Source organism: Zootoca vivipara, chromosome 7 (assembly GCF_963506605.1).
Source record: "Zootoca vivipara chromosome 7, rZooViv1.1, whole genome shotgun sequence".
Classification (NCBI taxonomy): Eukaryota; Metazoa; Chordata; class Lepidosauria; order Squamata; family Lacertidae; genus Zootoca; species Zootoca vivipara.
In genome coordinates this window covers 48,629,914-48,651,336 of record NC_083282.1, presented here as the reverse complement: position 1 = coordinate 48,651,336, position 21,423 = coordinate 48,629,914, and the positions used below count along the sequence as shown (strand labels likewise).

The following is a 21,423-nucleotide window of genomic DNA, read 5'->3' as shown; positions in this document are numbered from 1 at the left end:
TGATGATGATGATGAATAACCCATACCTTCATCCTGAGGTCCCAAGGGAGATCACAACCATGATAAACAATGCTAAAAAAACAGTATTTACAATCCCAGAACAAGGTGGGTCCTTATTTCATAGAAATCTAATGTAAAGAGATGAAATCTCTGGACATGCTAGGATGGGTCACATTTTTCTGACCTCAGCCTCCATCTGCCAGCTGAAGAGGGGAACATGCAGGCTGCCCAAGACATATCTGAGGAACAGGCAGCAGTCATGGCAGTCTGACGGTGGAAGCAGACGCCAATCTAGACAAGGACCATGATGATGCCAGGCTCAAATGCAGAAGTGGTAACTGAACCACCTAATAAATATCCAGGATACCGTCTACTGGAAAGCCCAAAGCAGGGGCACAGGTTTAGAGACACCTCAGTCAAATCTGTCCCATTCAATGTCTCAATCTCCGCCCGCCCCACACAGCACTTTCCCCAGGCCATGCCTCCTCCCTCACTAATATGCTTATTTTTTAGACTGGCCACAACCGGAATGCAGGTTCCAATGGCTTTTCACCCAGTTCTTTTTTTTAAAATGCTTTCTAATGCATCTAATCTTCACCCTTTCTATATATATATATATATATTTTTAAACTGGTGTGTGCTTTTCTTTTTGTAAATCTACCAAAGAATAAAATAAAATCAGGATTACGGGAGTTTTCTCAGGACAGTGGAGGCCATGTGTGCTGTGACCCATTGGTCCAGTGGTGACGGCACTCGAACTTCTTCTGATAGGAAATGCTCTGCAGGAAGGGAGGACCAAAAATGTAGGGTTGCGGAGGGTCAGTTGCAGGGCGTGAGAAACGTCCCTATTTTCATCTGAGAAATGTTGGAGGTACCGCAATTCAACCACTGCCACCACCCACTCTGATCTTGCTAAATCTAGAAGTAAATGATATCAGCGGAGTATTGTCACAGCTCTTTGGCTCTTATGTACTGAATGGTGCAAGAAGCATCACTGTATGCGCAAATGTGCCTTTCCTTTCCTTCTGAAGCGAGATGGGAAATGATGAAAAGTCAATCAAAATCATGTCGGCGTGCCGCTTGCTTACGTCAAGCAGATTCCTGCAGCGTTTCTTAAAAATGGCCCCTCTGCTGCTCTGCTTTGTGGCATCCTGGTTTATTATTTACACAGAACAACGGGGATTGGATCAGAACAATTCAACTTGCTGGAGAAATTGCTTTGTAGTTATTGCTTCATTATTAGATTCTCTTGGTGATTAGGAGTATTGAGGCAGCCCCTAGGGGAGGTTGCAATGAGCACTGCTTCGGAAAGGAAGGAAAACATGGGTGGGGATTTATATGTTTAAATGCCAGCAGCCCTGTGCCCATTTAAAAGGAGGAAAAGACGAAAAGGTACTGGAAAGAGTTGTGATAAAATAAAATAAATCTGCTTTGTGCTCGGACTTCCTTTTTGCATTTCCACAACTGTTTTCCATTTACAGCCATGAGCTCGCAAATGAATTTTTAAAATGCAACAGCGACATCTACGGGACAGAGGCTGACTCAGCACCATGCTTTTCAGCCCCAGGGAGAACCCCTAATAGCACGTCAAAGCCCTGTGGGTCTTTCAGTAGAGACTCACGAACAGGTGACTCAGTTAATTGCTGCCGATTCCTATTAAGGGACCAAACAGTATGGCTGTCCCGTAATAATGAAAAGTTATGCTATTTGTTTGTTATTGGTTGTTTTTAGAGATCTATTATAATGGATGATAAAGCTAAGCAAGATTATACAGGAGATAAACACTAGGACGAACTTTCTGATGGCAAGAGCTGTTCAGCAGTGGAAAAAACCACCTCAACTTCCTTGGAGGTTTTTAAACAGAGGTTGGATGGCCATCTATCATGGATTCTGGAGCTGTGATTCCTACATTGCAAGGGGTTGGATTAGATAAGCCTTTGGGTCCCTTCCAACTCTGCAATTCTATGATTCTGTGATTTGCAATTAGGGTTCTTATACCTGTTCTACAGAGTAGCATATAAGTGCTGTTCTTCAAAGCACAGTGCTGTTCTTCAAAGCACAGGGGGTCCACATTGGTGTTTCGTTTTGTTTTTAAATGACAAAGTGCTTGGTCTGATTGAGTAGCCTGAGTTTGCATCTAGCTCCCTCTTAGAGGCTGTTGACGTAGTTATTTGGGTCCACTCAACTCTGCCCTTGGTCCTTGGGTTACCTGGAACCTCGTCGGCAAAGCAGCTTTTTCAGGCTAGCCTGAAACTGATCTGAAAGGGAAAAGCAAATGAGGGGGCTTACGGAGCAGTTCGAATAAGCCAGAATGCTAGATAAGCCAGAGGCTACAAATCCTGCAGGAGTTTGTGGGAGGCTGTGGGTGGCCGAGAGGTATATCACCACCGAGCATGGTATCCACATCAGGATGAAAACCGCCAATACTGTCAGGATCATAACAGTTGCTTTCCTGTTGAGCCGAATGCTTGAGGATGAGTGGACCACCACCATCTTCCTGAACCAGAGGGAATGGACGATTCTGGAATAGCACAGGACCAAGAGAAGCACAAAGGGGAAGAAGGCAACCCCACCAAAGAGAACAAAATACAGGTACGTTTGCCTCGGGGTCATCAGAAGCGTACAGTATCGAGCATCTTCAAGCACGACGACTCCTTGGTGCATCCAGTTGGGGACAGACACAGCGAAGCCCATGAACCACATGATCATGCAGAGAAGAAACCTCTGGAGTGAATTTGCCGGGAAGGAGCAGGTGGGATGAATGACCGCCAGGTATCTCAGGATGGAGGTGACCACCATGCTGTAGAAGCTGCAGAACATGGTCCACATGGAAAAGCTCTGGCTGCTGACACACACAGCTGAGCCCATCTCCCAGTCCTCGTAGAGAAATGTGAGCAGCAGCACGGTGACATTGTAGAGGAGGAAGATCAGGTCAGAGATGGTGATGTTGACCATGAGAGCGTTGGTCATGGCAGAGATGGAGTTGGTGCTCCGGCTGCTCCTGAAGCCCTCAATCAGAACCAGCAGCATGAAGAGGTTGCCAACAAAGCCAACCAACAAGATGAGGCCACAGAAAGAAGCAAAGATGTATCTCAGCTGTGTCACTGTCAGGCCACCAAAGCTGCCATCAGTCCTCTGAGAAGAGGCGTTGAAAGTCTTGTTGGAAGCATGAAAGAAATCTTCGCTGGTTGCTGTGAGCTCCATTATTCCAGTGTGAGGATGAAACTGAGCAAATAGGAATCTACAACAACAACAAAGACAACATATCATTTTCCTGGTCCCTGATGAATGGATATATGTATATTAAAATTTGCAATATAAATGCATTAAACACAAATCACAGCAATAATAACAAAAATGATAGGCTTTCAGGTGTATGTTTTAGATTCTGCACTGAGCAGGCAGTTGCATGGGATGAAGTGCCCTTACAAGTCTATGAGTCTCTGTTCAATTTCCATTCATGTCCCTGAATCTCGGAAGAAGTGTGAAGGAAATGTGTGACAAGGTAGAGACTTCCTTCCAAACATGAACCAGCCATAAGGGGACATCTCCTACAATCCATTGTGATCATAAGGGTCACCACATGTCTCCACTTCCCAGCTTAACCCGTGGTTTGCACTGCAAACGGACGGCAGAAGGTTAGCTTTGACACCAGTCACTGCCGAACCAAAAGATCAATCCCTCCCCACTACTACCACAAAGCAAAAGGTAACGGCTTTCCCCTTGAGTAAAATGTTCTTCCCAGTTCATTTAACAAGGCTCTAGGTACAGTATTCAGCTGCAATTGCTAAAGGGTGAAAGCTTACCAGGCTATTGTGTTTTATGGACAGACATCAGAGAGGGCACAATTCACTTGGAAATCATTGCAGCTGGGTTGTGATAGAGATCAGTTCTGCAATTCCCCATATCTGTTCCCAGCAGATGGTGACTTATATTACTTCGCCTGGCTTGTGGGGATAAGATGTGTTCTCTCTCCCCCTCCCTTCTAGTCATTGTGGAGAAGAAGGCGGGGCTTGCAGAATAAAGACACAATATTCACATGTCGCAGCATGTGGATGATCCATGGGTAAAGAGGGAGGGAAACAAAGAAGATATTTTAAGCTCTCTAGCAACACACAGAAATCTATCCCCCATGAAGATGCATGGTCGTTAGATATCTCACCGGTATGGTTTGCAAGGGAGCTGGATATTAAAGCTACAACCAAGACAAACCCACGTTCAGGAGATAAGCATGGGTCTCCTGTACCTCTCTTTACCCACAGTATATGTTTGCATGTTCCATGACTATCCCTGGTCTTCCTCGGTGGTAGAAATGGTGTAGGTAGCCCCTAGTGTAGTCAATGTAGTGTTCGCCACATGGTGTTGCACTACAACTTCCATCAGCCCCAGCCTACATGGCCAATGGTCAGGAATGATGGGAGTTGCCGTCCAATAACATCTAGAGGACACAAGGGTTATTAACATGTCACCTGTGGGCACTCTTGTTCCCTGAGGGTTTCTTCCCCCCCCCCACTAAACCCTTAGAGTAGAGCACTTGACAACAGGGCTCTGGTTTGCCAGAAGTGGCTTAGTCATGCTGGCCACATGACCCAGAAGCTGTACGCCAGCTCCCTCGGCCAGTAAAGTGACATGAGCACTGCAACCCCAAAGTCGTCCACAACTGGACCTAACAGTCAGGGGTCCCTTTACCTTTTTAATGCCCAGAGACAAAAATTTTACATTGTGAGTGAATCGTAGCAAATTAACCTGAGTACTCTCTAAACAAGTTACCTAGGAACTGAACTTGCTTTAAGGAGATCTTGAATAATAATTGTTGTTGTTGTTTAGTCGTTTAGTCATGTCCGACTCTTCGTGACCCCATGGACCATAGCACGCCAGGCACTCCTGTCTTGCACTGCCTCCCGCAGTTTGGTCAAACTCATGTTCGTAGCTTCGAGAACACAATCCAACCATCTCGTCCTCTGCCATCCCCTTCTCCTTGTGCCCTCAATCTTTCCCAACATCAGGGTCTTTTCCATGGAGTCTTCTCTTCTCACGAGGTGGCCAAAATATTGGAGCCTCAGCTTCACGATCTGTCCTTCCAGTGAGCACTCAGGGCTGATTTCCTTAAGAATGGATAGGTTTGATCGTCTTGCAGTCCATGGGATTCTCAAGAGTCTCCTCCAGCACCATAATTCAAAAGCATCAATTCTTCGGCGATCAGCCTTCTTTATGGTCCAGCTCTCACTTCCATACATCACTATGAATAATAATACAGTGCTCAAATAAAGGAATGTGGAAGCCACATCCCAGGCATGTGGAAGAGTACTCCCTGCTCTTGTACTTACACTGTGAAAGAGGCATACACATCTCTCAGCTTTGTCAATGTTAGGTAAGCAAGGCCGACCCTACCATTAGGCAGAAGGAGGTAACAGACTGATCTGTGTGTACCATGCAGCCTGCTTTGTGTCCCCTAACCTAGCCTTCTGCCCTCAGATGCAATGGAGGATGCTTTCCTGTTACTAGTTCTGAAGCAAAAAACACAAAAACCTGGCAATCTGGTTAGCTGTTCTCCATGGAATTGGGAGAAGTGCCAGGTGTAGTGGTTAGAGAGTTTCAGACTAGGCGCTAGGAAAACAAGTTTCTAGTGCCCACTTAACCATGAATATCACTTGGGTGCCTTTGGGCAAGTCGCTATCTCTTACCCTAACCAGCCTTGCAAGGTTGTTGTGAAGCTAAAACAGGGAAGGTGGGATATAAAAAAAAAAACAAATACTGCCCTGTGCTTCAGGCAGCAAAATGTCATGAGCTTGTCCTGGGTAGGGGGACTCAGATCCTGGCTGACTGGGAGACTACAGCAGTGACTATTTCACTTGTTGCAGTAATCACTATCTAAATTTGCAAACCAAGAGAGTGTGGGAATGCTGTCTTGCTTCAGGAAGCAACTGAAAACATTAACTTATCCCTTCCTTTCATTGCAGCCTTTGATTTTCAAAGTCCTCATACTTCACAGAAACTGTCGATTCCACTGAAGACTCTTCCGAAAAAGCATTTTTATTAAATGTTGTGATATGTGAACATGATACATCATTGGATAAATAATTGGACAGAGCTAGGCAGATAATCAGATATAAATATCTTTAATGGATTTGACAGCCCCTTGTACTACTCCTCTCTAGTCACAATTTTTGGGTCAAGTGAGGATCAGAGAGTTTTGGGTCGCAACACACACCATCCGTTAAAAACAACTTTAATACCGCGTTAGCAGTCATGGCTTATCCCAAAGAATCCTGGGAACTTAAGAAGTTACGGATGCTAGGAAATGTAGTCCCAGCTATATCTTCTTCACATTAGGGAGCTTCAGGTAATTATGCTGTATAGGATAATTTGGCTGTTAATGGTAGAGGAAAAATGAACCACACTCTTGTTTCTCACTGAGACCTCATTAGCCCATTCTACAAGTCAATAGATTTCCTCAGCTCAAATATTAAAGGTTATTTCAGGGACTCTTAATTCCCAGCCCGGAAGCTTCAGCACAATTAATGTTCTCTCCGGTGACCGCTGTCTGTTGCTGCTACTAGAACCATTTCAGGTAAACGAACATGCAGTATTCCTTGGGAATGAATCTGTGTCCAATTAATGGCACAAACAAGTCAGAAATAACCAATTGAAAGGCGTCGTTTGGTAGTCCAAACAGAAGGCAGCCCTTCTCTGCCTGGATACGAGCTGAGTATCAACTTCAAGTTATAGTTAAAATATGTTATTGGCAGAAAGGAACTGATCAATCGTGTGAATCAATAATGCAACGGAATGCTACATAAGGCATTTTAGGAAATGAAGTCCCTAGACAGGATTTAACATAAACTAAAGGTCTCTGGGGGTTACCAATTTTTTCTAGAAGTAGATTCAAATATTTTAAAGGAGTACAACTAATTAAGTTACCACGTATGATTTTCTCCTTATGGGCTCTGGGAATGTCACATAGGGCAGGGACAGGAAATCAGTAGCCCTCCAGCACTGATGTAAGGGATCCCTCAGACAGGCTACAGGACAGGAAATAATAAATGCTTGTTCCACACAACTTTAGCAAAGTGTATTGTACACCTTAGTCACGTGCTACCTAACCCAAATGGATAGGACCTACTTGACAAATCCCCTTTCCTACCCTCCGAAAGAGGTTCCTCAGCCTGGCCTGAAACTGGAAAGAAAGGCAGAAGCAGATCATGGGGTTAATGCAGCGGTTGGCGAAGGCCAGGAGAGACGTCAGGTGATAAGCCAAGTACATAGGGGCTGTGGTTAGCAACTCGTCCTCCTTGATAAAGAAAATCACCAGCCAATAGGGGAGCCACATGGCCACCAGGGTCACCATGGTGACCAAAGCCATCAGTGAAGCTCGCCAGTTCACTTGTAGGCTGGATGCTGTGTGCATAGAGAGCGCCCTCCTAACCTTTAGGGTGCAGATGATCCTCAAGTAGCAGAAAATCATCAGCAATGTGGGAGGCAGGAAGCCCACCCCTCCCAGGAGCCGCAGGTAAAGGTTAATTTCCTTCCATGCCATTTGGTTCACGCAATACGTCTGCCCCTCCACGTGAATGATCTCATAATTAATCCAGAGCGGAGCGGAGAATATAAGGCAGGTCACCCAGATGAGCCCGCAAGCGATAGCTATCTGCTTTTGGGAGATGGGCATCACTCTCATGGGGTGGAGGATAGCCATATAGCGAAGCAGCGCAATGGCCAGCATGCTGTAGAAGGCAGCAAAGGAGACCCACAAGGAGAAGCTGCGGTTGGTGACGCACAGCAGGCGGCCCAGGCGCCAGTCCCTGAAAAGGATGTTGCCAAACATCACAGGGGCATTGTAGAGGAGGAAGAGGAGGTCCAGGATCACGATGTTGAGGAAGAGAGGCTCCGTCAGGCGTGAGATGTGGCTGCCACTCTTTCTTTGGAGACCTCGGAGAAGGATCCAGAGCAACAAGCCATTTCCAGGCATGCCCAGAAGGAAGAGGAGGACATAGAGGACAGCAAACACATTCTTGCTATAAAGGAGGAAAAGGTCGCTCAAGCCAGAGCTGGTCCCATTCCCTGCACTGGAATTGGAGTCCATGGTAGCATCAGTTATTTATTTAGCCTGTGCCATAGAATTTTCTAGCAGTCTGCCAGTCTTTCTTCTGTTCCCTGGAAACAAAAATATGACTTTCAATGCACTAAAAAATGCAGCATTTGGGATAATCATGGAAATGATAGTATTGTTCAAAGCAATCTGCACTATTAAGAATGAGGAAGGGGCAAGGAAGGTGAGAGGAGACAACTGACTTTCTACTTACGGCTTGCACAGGAAGGAAGGAAGGAAGGAAGTCTGCATGAATTATTTGAATGTCAGTGTGTGCCAACAGAGTCTTTCCATTTGTGCTTCATCTCTGCCCAGTGTTCCTTATTTAAAGGGCTCAGCAGAGTTCAAATTTATGGTGGGAGTCTTGGTTGTCAACTGTACTTGACCAAAGGGATAAACACACACACACACACACACAAAATCTTCCAGTCTGTCTCCTCCAAAGTTATGTGTATTGTGTGTCTTTGGCACATAGGGTGGCATTCACTACAATATACAAACCATGCAGCATGCCCAGCTGACCATAGTCTCCCCCCCCCCAAGCAAATGGGCTTCTCCAGGGGTTTCTCGTTGTCAGAAGGGCATTTAAATCTGCTTCCTTTGTGTTTGAACAAGGCACAGAGCATTTTTAATCTCAATACATTAGCATTAGATGAGACAAAGAAACAAAAGAAAAGTACCACAGTGACCAAAATAAATCAATAGATTGCATGGTGTTTATTTTTCCATAGGCTCTTTTGTTTGTTTTCAAACAGAAAATTCTGTCTCGGCACATATGCCCACTTCAGTGGATCAGTTTTTGCTGGAAATGTTTTACTTCATCCTGTTACCTTGGCTAGGACAAAAAAGCACCCCCATGTAAAATTTAATTGGTTTTAGTGGGTGTTGGTTTTTTTGTCTTAGGGTTGTTTTGAATTACTTTGTGTGTGTGCAGGAAGATGCTATTTCCATTGCACAAGTAAAACAGCAGCTTTGACTACAACCCAGAGTTTATGATTGTGAAAAGGACAGTGTCCTAGAAGGACTATGGTGCACGTCTACTTCCACGTATAGCCTGCAGTGAAAAGTGCACTAGGATTCACACCCCAAGGTCTGGCTTGGGGGCCACAATAACAAACATGGACAAGTGAGCTCCTAATCAAGTCTCTTTTAGATCACCAGACACCTGCATTGCTAGCAGTGACCCAGTATAAGGGTTTTCCTCCATGGAAAGACACCCACAAAGAATTTGCATGAAAAGTGAATTTAAGAATCATGTGGGTCTTTCAGGAAAGAATCATAAGCAGAAGTCTAGATACAGGTTCAACAAAACATACCAGGATTGTGTATTCTGGTGACAGAGGAGCTATTTGCTATGCCTGAAGCTTGTAAGGCTAGTTCTCAGAACAGGATTTAGTTTCACAACAAAGTCTCCATACAAACAGTCTTTACAGTACTTGAATTTTGATCCACATAGTAAGATACAGAACAGGGGGTTTCACTGGGATCTTTGTAATTTATTGTAAAGTGTGCAAAGAGCTTTCATTATTGCATTCTATACAAAATGTGAAAAATAAATATATAAAATGCTCAGAAAATTATAACTGTCCTTCCTTTCAGAAACAGACTCCTGCATCATCATACTTTGAAAGTGCAAGAACCTGGACCCAATCTCTGTCCAACAGATTTTCAAATCCAACAGATTTTTTTTTTTTAAAAAAAAATCAGATTAATTTCTGTGTCACCAATAGCATGCAGTACAAAGCCACATTGAGATCATCTTCTTTCTTTCCCACAAAGAAATGCATCCTCTGTAGGACACATATGAAATGGCCCAGTGTGAACAATGCCTCTGAACAAGATTCTGTTCTATGATCTCTACTGTTTAATATGTTTAGGGTGGAGGGACAAGTTCAACAATCCGGAAGGGTAACTTTAAAACTAAGGATTTAACAATGAGAGGATCTGTAGAAGCAAAGGATCATACCTCAACGGCTGATGTCTGAACCGGATACCACTCAGAGAACAAAGCAAATGGATGTGTAAATTACGCTGGAGTCAGGAGGATTTTCCTTTTGCCTTGTCACTTGGCCTCATTTCAGAACCTCTGCAGACTGACTTAGGTACACAAACACATACACCCCAAGTGGTTCGGATGCTCTCTTACTGATGCTGCCACTAAAGAAGCACTCTTTCATCTGAGCACCAAAGGCAGCCAGCTCAGTCAGAGAGAATCATTTGTCTCATCTTATTGGAGCAGAAGTCAATCTAGGATGGAGTGAGCCATTCTACCCCTCCATGTCAAAACTTAGCTTCTTGACAGTGAACTATTACTATTAGAATTAGTTTAGGGACCATCCCTTTGGGAACAGATTGATAAAAGGGCGAGGGTTCAGGGGCTTCTGCTGAGCAGACATGCACCATCACCAAGCATTTAAAGGCATCTAGGAATGGGGGAAGTAGCTGAAACAAAATATTAAATTCAGAGCAAAGTACCTTCAGGTATGTATATTTTTCATGCATGTAGTTGATGGAATAACCACATGTAAGCTGCCATTCTTTGTACAAAAGAACTTAGTACAGGATAGTACAGAAGTGCAGTGATTACATAGAACAACTCACAATACAAGCAAGTACTGGAAAAACAAGTGGCAATGTGGGTTTGGGGATTAGAGCCCCCCCCCCCCGTGGTTTAGTCACACTTGATCCTGTGTAGCCAATGAGCTTATAGTTTGGATCTGGCATTTGGTAATTCAACAGTGTCCACTTTTAAAGAGCGGGGAGGGGGGAGTGTGCGTGAAAAAAGAGGTGCTATACTTTGGGGTATACGTCTTCGTTTTTCCTTATGGAAAAGAAGTTCATTGGTAGGGCTGTGTGATATGACTCATATCCATTGCAATACACATAAGCAATTTCCCAATCATTCTTTTGGTGCCATATTCTGCCCTTTAGAATAAAAAGGAATTCTGAAAAGGGCATCCTTTGAAAGTGGAAAACAACAGGCAGATTGCAGGAAGCAAACTTGCACTGTTGCAATAGAAGAGTAAGTTAGGGGATGGAAGTGGCATTGCAAAAAGCCACTCAATCCTTTCCCCTCCCCTTAATATGGACCAGCTGCAGAGCTTTTTTTCAGCCAGAACTCAGTTCCAGCACCTCTCAGGTGGACACCATTGCCATTATAAGAGAACAAGGGAGGTGCTCATGGTGAGTTCTAGCACCTCTTTTTCTAGAAAAATAGCAGTGGCCAGCAGTATTCTGTTTAAATGTTTGCCTATCAAACATTTACAGTGTATATGCAGTCAAAGGATTTTGAGAATGCTTGTGATGGGTCCCCAAGTCTTGACCCTACATGGAACCACAAGATTTTAAAGGAGACATTCTCAAATTACTCTTCCATTTTTAAGTAGATCTATTTCTATATTATACAGTGGTACCTCTACTTACGAATAACTCTACTTACGAATGGAGCTCCGTCCGCCATCTTGTTTAGATAGGATTTTTTCTACTTACGGATTTTTAGATAGGGTTGCTTCTACTTACGGTTTTTTTTTCTCCCAATGCATTCCTATGGGATTTGACTTACAATTTTTTTCGACTTACGAATGTGCGTTCGGAACGCATTAAATTCGTAAGTAGAGGTACCACTGTATTTCAAGTCACACAGTTTTTGACATTATTAGTCAAAAGATGTCTTGGAGGGCTGGCGGGTAGAAAGCAACTTGTGACATGACCCAGCCTGTTCCAACCACTGGAGAGATGCTAATGAAGGTCTCGCTGCCTGTTTTTGTTTCAGAGTGGATGTCTTCAAGGCTCACACCTTTTGCTTTTCCCCTGTGCACATGGCATGCTCTGAGCAAAGGTAAACTTGTTATGCTAACTTCCCTCTCCTTGTGAAGTGTGCAAGTTTGTTTCAAACAAACTATCCAGGTGGAGTGTGTGTGTGTGCATGTGCTATATGTATATAGAAAGTTTAGATAGATAGACAGATACATAGCTGCCAAGTTATCCCTTTTTTTAAGGGATTTTCCCTTATGCTGAATAGGCTTCCTCGCGAGAAAAGGGAAAACTTGGCAGCTATGGACAGATAGATAATAGTAAAGGTAAAGGTAAAGGGACCCCTGACCATTAGGTCCAGTCGTGACCGACTCTGGGGTTGCGCGCTCATCTCGCATTATTGGCCGAGGGAGCCGGCGTATAGCTTCCAGGTCATGTGGCCAGCATGACAAAGCCGCTTCTGGCAAACCAGAGCAGCACATGGAAACGCCGTTTACCTTCCCGCTGTAGTGGTTCCTATTTATCTACTTGCATTTTGACGTGCTTTCGAACTGCTAGGTTGGCAGGAGCTGGGACCAAGCAACGGGAGCTCACCCCGTCACAGGGATTCGAACCGCCGACCTTCTGATCAGCAAGCCCTAGGCTCAGTGCTTTAACCCACAGTGCCACCTGGGTCCCATATGCACCTGGGTCCCATAGGCAGATACAAATATAAATAAAAATTAGGTGTAAGTTTCAGGCACACGCAAAATATCTATTTTGTACATATAGCACAAAATGAAGATGATGTGTTTTGGGGGGGGAGGGAGAGGAAGAACACCACAGAGATAAGAAAAATCAGAGCCAAGAATAAAACAAAAACAGCACATAAAAAGCGGGGGCTGGCGAGTGCTTGTGTGGCTTGATCCTCAGAATGGAATAAGACATTAAGCAGCAAATATGGGTCTGGAATCCTTGGGGAGGCATAACTTGCAAGGGAAAAGCAGCAGCTGTGGAAGGAATTAAAAATCTTCCCCACCTACTGAAATCCCCAACTTGATTTGTGGCATGCACACCTCTAGGAACCCTGACCGGGGGGAGAGAGATGAACAATATCCCTAAGATGTGTCACCCTTTCTGCTCTGCTTCTCTTTGCACTGAAAAGCAGCAGCTCAGGTCCCCAGTTCCTCATTTGCCACTTTATGATTCAATCTTAAGACTCTGTATATATACCCGAAAACACATTCTTTGCACAGAACATACAAGCAACTGCTGTGCTACTGCAGAATTAGGTTAGGGTCTTGAGGTAAATGAAGGGCATGCAGTGCCCTTTAGGTGCATCTGATGCCAGGAGTTCACAGGTGCCTGTGCTGGGTATGAGAATGGGTATCCGGCAAGGGGGGGGGGTTGAGTACCAGAGTCTTTTCTTAGCCCTCCTATCTGTGTAGGAAAACATGGAGCTAAGCTTTGAGCCTATGTTGCCAGCCCTTATTGTGGAAGAGTCTACAGATTCCAAAGCTTTGCCGTTGAAATGGTCAGCATCAGCTTTTACTTTACGTCCAAGGAAATAATTTCACGGCAGATCATCTTACTAAAACAGGTTGCAGAGTAAGGGAAAATGAAACTCTGCCAGGTTCAAAAGCGCACCCTAAAGATATATCCAGGGCTGAATGCCCCCCCCACACACACACCTTCCAACCACTAGCACCATCTGGGCAATTGTGATGCAGATGAAAGACTGCAGGCTGTTCACATGGGAAAGAGAACTGCAGCAGCACCTCCAACGGGGTAGCTGAGTGAGTGAAGGACAGCCAAGCATAAGGTGGGAAGTCAGACTTCCCATTGCCTCTGCTTTTCCCATCCATATCCAGGGCAGGAAAGCCAGTGCTAGAAACCATAGACACAGACATTTCCCATTTTATTGTCAGAGACGAAAAAGGAAAGGACCAGCCTGCACACACAACCCCATTGCAGCCTTGCTTACTGGGGTTGCACAGTGACTTACATGTTCCGGCAAGATTTCACAGGACTGTTTGTGAGATCTCACTGGAACCCCAAACCAGTCACTTCTCAATTCTGCAACAGCAGCGGTGGGTAGGTGGGGTACCTGCAGTGCTCTTGCGAGATCTTGCCAGAACCCACCGCAGCCGCTTCTTTGGGGGAGGGTAGGATGCCCACAGCAGTGCCGCTCCTTGGATTCTGCCACCCGAGGCAGCTACTTGAGTCTGCCACATGAACAGGCCAGTCCTAGAGAGAAAACTACTCCTTTACTTCTTGTGTTTATCTCAGGATAAGATTGCACCATGGAACTCACTCCCACAGGAGGTAGTGAAAGCCTTTAAAAGAGAGCCAGAAAAAATTCATGGAGGATAAGGCTATCAGCGGCTACAAGTCATGATGGTTGTGCTCTGCCTGCAGTCAGAGGGAGAAATTCTTTTGAAAACATTGCTGGAAACTATTCTGGTTCTGCTTGAGAATTTTCCAGAGTCATCTGGTTGGCCACTTTGAGAACAGGATGTTGGATTTAATGGGCCATTGGCCTGATCCAGCAGGCTCTTAAAGTTGCTCAGTGCTGAGCAGTAGCCCTGAAAAAAATGGCTAAATGATGTACGTTGCTCATGATGATGTTTCAGCAAGGTTTCACACTCACAAGAGTAAAGGCAGACCACATAAACGCCCAATTTTTGTCTTTATTTCTAACCCAAATATTGCAAATATACAGAAAAATACCAGTACAAATTTATAATATAGCCAGGCTTATTTACAGACTCTATACATGGCTCCTTTATTTTTCTTCTGCACTTTGCCTCAGACTGTACATCTTAAGAAATTATGTGTAGAGGAGTGTATTAGCTATGGCTTTTTGTTATGTTATATTTTACAGCCATTATGCACATGGCCTGGTCTGGTCTGCCTTACAGACACATCAGGGAGACAATGATACTTCAAAGCTCATGCAATGGCAACATTTCCAGGACTGCTTTGTCACTTAGGCAGCACCCTTAGAGCAGTGACGAAGATGCAGTGTTACCTAAATACTCAAGACTATGGAGGACAAGGCTACTGTTGTGTAGGGCAGCAAGTGTATGACAGTAACAAGGACCTGGTTAGTTTATTGAGGTTTCTAGTTCCTTGAATGCTCTCACTTTATAAGCCAATGTGCCACAATGTATAGTGTCTTATGAGAGGGGAACCAAGAGAAATGGAGCAATGGAACAGGTCATGCCCAGTAATGAACTCCCTTACCTAACCACCCTTCCAGAGATGCTTTAATACACATAGAAAATAGGACATATAATAGGAAGAGTCAGTAGTCAGATTGTGTTCTCAGTGAAATGGAAAAGGTCTTCACCAGCTACATTACAGGCTTTCCATCACAATCCCAGCCCAGCACTTAAAAGAGTTTCAGCCACATCACATGGATAGTAAAGCGATTTGAACCTGGCTCTGTACAGAACAGATGTACACAAGAAGTTCAAATATGTTAAGAGCAGGGGTTTTGGAGCAGCTGTCAGACACAAGGATATTGAGCCCCCTTCATTTCCTGGTTGAGTTACTGTGAGTTTAACATTGACTGTAAACAGCACTCTTATTTACATGCAAGTGTGCTTCTGTACCGGGTTTAAATGGAGTCAGAATAAACAAGAAGTGGAATAAGCTACAAGTGTCTTCCAGGGACAAATGTTCTGCCTTGCCATGTGTTCCTCGTTGGTACCTTCTGCAAGGGACAAAATAATTTTATACCAAGAAAGACAATGAAAACCCTGAGATATAATCAAATGATGCAGTGTTGTAAGGGAGGAAGTAAGGGCTCAATAAAAAAAGCACAGTAAAGCCAAAGTAACTGTGGGGAAAACAAATCCAGGACAGACACTTTATTTCATGTATCTGACTCTCATTGTTGCCCAAAAGTGAGGTGGAAAGCTCTGTGACTTTAGCAACATGTCCTGACCTAACCACTAGGGCATAATTGACAGCCACTGAATATCTGCTTCTTTGAAGAAAGGCAAGCTAAACTGATTAATGGTGGAAATACCCAACAGTCAGTGCCTCCTGAAAAATTGTGGAGGGTAGCATTCAGAAGGTAGATGCCACCATGGACACTCAGCAGGTTGCAGCATTAGCAGCAAGGTCTCCTCTGATGATCTTAGGCAGGCATCCCCAAACTGCAGCCCTCCAGATGTTTTGATCTACAACTCCCATGATCCTTAGCTAACAGGACCAGTGCTTGGGGAAGATGGGAATTGTAGTCCAAAACATCTAGAGGGCCGAAGTTTGGGGATGCCTGATCTTAGGGAAGTACTAGGGCTTGGTAAGGGGAAGGTGGTCCTTAAGCATCACACACACTAGAGACCCTGGGGAAAATATGCTATGTGTCCCAGGGCTCCCCATGCCTGGATGCATGCCCTAGCACCATGCTAGGCACAAGGGAGCAAAGGTAGCCTCACCCTGAAACCTCCAGTGAGACCTTCCTGGTAGTGCTGCCTCACCAGCAGGAACATGTGGGGAATAAAAGCAGAGTGGGGCAATATCCAGTATAGGCATTCATAGCAAGATTAAGGATGCAGGTGGTATGTGGAAGGTATTCAGACCCTGCCACAGGTGAGTGGGGAATAATATTTTGTCTAGGGGCTTATCCACACTTCTTCTTGTCCTGCTGCTTTCCTCCAGGGAAAACTGTTCTTTAGCAATAGATCTTAACAAATGGCAACCCAACCCGAATTGCCATTTGCTCCGATCAAGCACAAAAGAGTGGTTTTCCCTGGGGAAAAGCAGTGGGAAGTGTGGACAAATTGTGACTAATCACTCACCTATGCTGGAATAGAACAAAGTCCTAAGATAAGTGTAAAAAGTACCACTGGGGACCAAAATTCAAGAAAATACATTACTGAATGTTATGAAGGTCTTTCAAGTTCAAACATGTCTCTCCAAGCATCTCAGTCCCTTCAAGGCAACAGAAGCCGAATATTACCTATGCCACGCACTGGCTCAATACTTTGTGTTTCTATAGTAAGAATCCCTTGGTTCTTACTATAATAGCTGCTGGAGTGAAATGCCTCTGTTGCCAATTCACATCCCAATAGGCCAACTTTTAGCTACTGAGTTCAAGAAACTTAACTTACTACCTTCTCAAGGTTCAATCCACAATACTGTACCCTCTGTGAACCCCAAAAATATTGAGAAATAGTTATGATTCCACATGGCACATAACAGTCAAACTGTGTTGTTGAACAGAAGTCAGAAAAACACAATAGCAAAGCGTGCATGTGTAGCAACCACTGATCTACGTATAATCTAAAAACATAATGAAAATTAGAAACACTTAAGAACATCATGGTGCTGCCAGTAGCACAACGAAACTTTCCTTCAAGAACCCGATTAAAAGCAAACAATTTCTGTTCCTTCATAACATTCTAAACAAGTCATATTTCTGGAATATCTGTATACTTAGTCTTACAGTTGATAAATCAACCCCCCCACCCCCACCCACCCCCATGATTTTGCTTTTTATATTTATGGCAACACACATGCCGATTTCACAGTTTGGTTCCTTGGAATCGGAGAGCCACAGAGTTGCTTCTAGCCTTGGAATAATCTCTGCTTTGCACAGCACACACCTGCCCAGTTGATTACATTTCAGTGAAAACGAAAAGCAACCCTGTTTTGGCACACAGCCCCGGGATGCTGGTTAGCTTTCTCAGTCCCTGCCATAGCATCTCATTGTCCTGCTTGCTAGGAGAAGTGCTGCTCACACTGCAACAGCTTCAAAGCAGTGTCATCACAGTGTTGAAGTGGACCATGTCCCCCACCCAGGGATTTGGAGCCTTCTCCTAGTAGCATGGTCTGTTGTACCTAGTAATGCTAATATTTAATGAAATGTTGCTTTCACATTCCTATTTAGTTTTCCTTTAAGAGTTGGAAAAAAGAAACCTGATTAAAACAAAGTTACATTTTTATATAAAAAAGAGGTTTCCCTTCTTCCTTATTCAGAGCTGCAGTATCTCCCCCTTCTACACCCACCCACCCACCCAAAGCAGTTCTTGCAGCCTTCTTAGTTTTAGACAGTTTGATGGAAGCAGTAGGAACACAGAATCCCTTGGATATGGAAAAGGCATTCAAATTAGAAGTAAAATGAACCGTCTGCATTGTGGCCCTTCTGTAGCAGCATCTAAATCCATGTGAATCCAGTTCTAGTTAGATCTGCAATATCACTATTCCAGAAGGTCCTGGGAATAAAAAAGAGGGATAGAAAATACTTCTTGTTAACATTTGATGATCATGATTCTTTACCCCACTTAGCCCCCCAGAGATATACAGCTATTTCTTTTTCAAAGTGACATAAGCCAAAATCACATGCTTGGGGTTCAAATTTATCTTTCTAACCCAACATGTACTGCTCAGAAAGATGCATGGTGTGCACACATACACATCAGTTACAATCACTTGCCTCATCAGAATCATCATGGTAGCCTGTTTTATTGGCATCTGGTGTGTCAACTCCATCAAAGCCATTAGCTTCCGCATGCTGCTGCAGGACAGAGTACCGGTGAACCAGAAACCTAGGGACATGACAAACACACATGAAATTATTTTGGCCCTATGGCTGTAGCATCAACATTCTTTGAACAGAAGTGAATATAACATCCAGAGACTTTTGGAAGAACTTTATATGGGTTGCTGCTGAGACACCATTTCTCTGGATGTTTTATCTGGTCTAAGCCAATAAACATTGGGTATCTTTAGAACCTATACAGGATTTTTTAAAAAAAACTGGCAGTGCAACAATGCTACATGAATCCATCTGTCATTTTGGGCTAAAGTGTTGTAGGTATGCAGCTGGCATGTAGTTTTATCTCTCCTGGCGAAGTTGTGGAACAGGTATTGGGATGGATGACAGATGAAGGCAAGAATATAAGAGCCTGCTGGATCAGGCCAATGGCCCATCTAGTTCAGCATCCTCTTCTCACAGTAGCCAATTAGATGTCTATGGCAGGGGTAGGCAACCTCAGGCCCATGGGCCAGATGCGGCCTAATCACCTTCTCAATCCAGCCCACGGACGGTCCGGAAATCAGCATGTTTTTACATGAGTAGAATGTGTCCTTTTATTTAAAATGCACCTCTGGGTTATTTGTGGGGCCTGCCTGGTGTTTTTACATTAGTAGAATGTGTGCTTTTATTTAAAATGCATCTCTGGGTTATTTGTGGGGCATAGGAATTCGTTCATTTTTTCCTTCAAAATATAGTCCAGCCCCGCACAAGGTCTGAGGGACGATGGACCGGCCCACGGCTGAAAAAGGTTGCTGACCCTGGTCTATGGGAAGCTCAAAATTGGGCAAGACAGAGGTACTGTGGGCAGGCAAGCCTGCTGATCTAGGAATGTTTGACCAGGGTTGCCATGATCACGTTTACAGTTTGGGGGTTCTCCTGGACTCAGAGCAGTTTATGGAGGTACCCATGACATCAGTAGTCAGGCACTCCTTATGGGCTGTGGTCAATTTGCGAGTGGCATTCCTCTGTGAAGAAAGTGGACCTCACTATGGTAATTCATGCCCTGGTTACATCAGATTGGGTTATAACGTGCTGTACGTGGGTCTGCTTTTAAAGACAATTTAGAAGTGCCAGCTAGTGCAGATTGCTTGGCCCCCATAAACAGCTGTACAGTAGTCTGATATAAAGCCTTATCTGTACTGACCACAGTGATTGTTTTAAAGTCCTAAACCATTTGGGATCTGGTAATTTGAACAATTGCTTACACTTCTGTTTGGGCTCCAAGACCAGCCACAAAGACCCTCCTTACAGGCCCACCACTAAGATCTATCAGGTCAAAAAACATGACAGCACCTTTCAGTGATGGCCCTGTCCCTGTGGAACTCCTTCCCACAGAAGCCTCTTTGGCTTGTTTTAAATGGGCCTTACTGACTTCACTATCCCAATCTGCTTTTAACGGAATAAGGTTGGTGATTTTATAGTTACAGCTCCTGCTGTTTTATATTTGTGTTATGTTACATAGCTACTGTTTTTCTGCTTTGAATTGGTTTCATGCTCTTAATTCTGAGCTGTGGTGGAAGAGTCTCTGGCACTGAAAGGCAGCATAAAAATAACTGATTAATAGTTAAAAGTAAGAATGATCTTGCCAATCCCTTCCCAAGGCTCACCTTCCTCCACAAACGTATTTCTTAATGATGACTACTCCAGCTACAGCAGTCATAAGCATCAAGCCTATTACAGCCAGGATGACTGGAGTGGAGTTGGAGGAAGTAGACTGTAGAAAGAAAAGAGAGAGATGTATTAAGTTTTTATGACAAATTATTAGATCACTTCAATTACTGAGTCATTTCTATAATGATTCTCCTAGCATATTCTCCATACCTCAATGTCTTACTCTCTTGTCCTGCATGGATCACAAGAGGATTATAAAGATTTGAGGAGAAAGAATGAAACAGCTGATTTTGGAAAGGGTGAAATTTGACTACTTAGTTCAGAATGCCAAACCGCAGCTTCAGCAGCCAGTTTGGAAAGCTAATTCATTTTACTGCTTGAACAGAGTCAAGGTTAATATTGGCAAAGCATTTTAAGAAAAACTGCTTCTCAAATATTAACTACAAATGGGCTGTTTTTCAAGCACTCTTTTTACATTGGGTTAGATTACTCTCTTTCTCCCTCTCCTGTACATGGGCAGCCTGCAGCCTTTGAACTATATGCAGCCCTCAGCCCAATTTCAATTGACCCCCCCTGCATGCCATCACCGCAGGCCTCTGACAAAAGTGGTCTATCACTCTAGCACACTGGGGAGGAAAAAGAGAAGGGGGTTCAGAGAGGGGGAAAAAGGGGTGATTCCACTCACCAGTGGCTTTCCCCTGCCAGCATGTGGCCTCACACAGAATAACCCAAGGAAATATGGCCCTTGACAGGAGAAAAAGGCTGCCCGCCCTTCCTCTCTTTATCTCTTTGCCCCACTACAGTTCTTTCTGCGTTTTTTTAACTTACCAGCTGGCTTGAGTTCAAGTAGTTGCTAGTGCATTTTTTTTTCAGATCAGTCTCTTGACGGATGGGATTTTCCCCACCCACACATTTGTCTCCTGGGATCTTCCGATATCTGAAATTCAACAAGAGTCTCAGTAATCTATTATTGTGAAGCTTCTTTTATTAGTGACAGCTTTCCAAGCCACCTAAAATTAGCTAACCCCTTCATGTCCAAGCATCAGTGGGAAGTTGAGAACATGGTTTCACCATGCCAGGCTGGTTATCCTCAAATCACCTCTCTGACATTCCCCAAAGCCATGGTTCTTTCAGGGCTGGGCACCTAGAGGGGTATGCATGTCAGGTCTATAGGGCTGTAGTGGCCTCCAAGAAAACATGGAAGTCACATGACATGAAAGTTGACATGAAGGTTAAGGGGTGATATGATAGCCATGTTCAAATATATAAAAGGATGTCATATAGAGGAGGAAGAAAGGTTGTTTTCTGCTGCTCCAGAGAAGTGGAAACGGAGCAATGGATTCAAACTACAAGAAAGAAGCTTCCACCTAAAAATTAGGAAGAACTTCCTGACAGTAAGAACTGTTCAACAGTGGAATTTGCTGCCAAGAAGTGTGGTGGA

General features: G+C 44.1%; 3 protein-coding genes across 4 annotated transcripts in view; all 3 read right to left on the bottom strand.

Moving 5' to 3' along the window:
• Positions 1 to 2,205: 2,205 nt before the first annotated feature.
• LOC118089106 (galanin receptor 2a-like) lies at positions 2,206 to 3,204 on the bottom strand. The gene has a single exon (XM_035123520.1). It carries the CDS (start codon positions 3,202 to 3,204, stop codon positions 2,206 to 2,208), a length of 999 nt encoding a protein of 332 aa, XP_034979411.1.
• Positions 3,205 to 6,010: 2,806 nt separating this feature from the next.
• Positions 6,011 to 14,345, bottom strand: LOC118088307 (C3a anaphylatoxin chemotactic receptor-like). The gene has a single exon (XM_060276993.1). It carries the CDS (start codon positions 8,081 to 8,083, stop codon positions 7,100 to 7,102), a length of 984 nt encoding a protein of 327 aa, XP_060132976.1. The 5' UTR covers positions 8,084 to 14,345; the 3' UTR covers positions 6,011 to 7,099.
• Positions 14,346 to 14,493: 148 nt separating this feature from the next.
• SORT1 (sortilin 1) overlaps positions 14,494 to 21,423 on the bottom strand; it is a 60,189-nt gene continuing 53,259 nt past the window's right edge. For both annotated transcript variants that reach the window (XM_035121786.2, XM_035121787.2), the window contains exons 17-20: positions 20,811 to 20,919; positions 19,979 to 20,085; positions 18,270 to 18,381; positions 14,494 to 18,048 (exon numbers count right to left, since the gene is read on the bottom strand). In XM_035121786.2, coding sequence (XP_034977677.2) covers positions 18,034 to 18,048; positions 18,270 to 18,381; positions 19,979 to 20,085; positions 20,811 to 20,919 — 343 coding nt within the window. In that variant the 3' untranslated portion in view covers positions 14,494 to 18,033. The remainder of the gene's footprint in view (positions 18,049 to 18,269; positions 18,382 to 19,978; positions 20,086 to 20,810; positions 20,920 to 21,423) is intronic.

Bases quoted from the DNA above. Each gene is read 5' to 3' on its own strand.
- LOC118088307 (XM_060276993.1), bottom strand. From the start codon at position 8,083: ATGGACTCCAATTCCAGTGCAGGGAATGGGACCAGCTCTGGCTTGAGC.
- LOC118089106 (XM_035123520.1), bottom strand. From the start codon at position 3,204: ATGGAGCTCACAGCAACCAGCGAAGATTTCTTTCATGCTTCCAACAAG.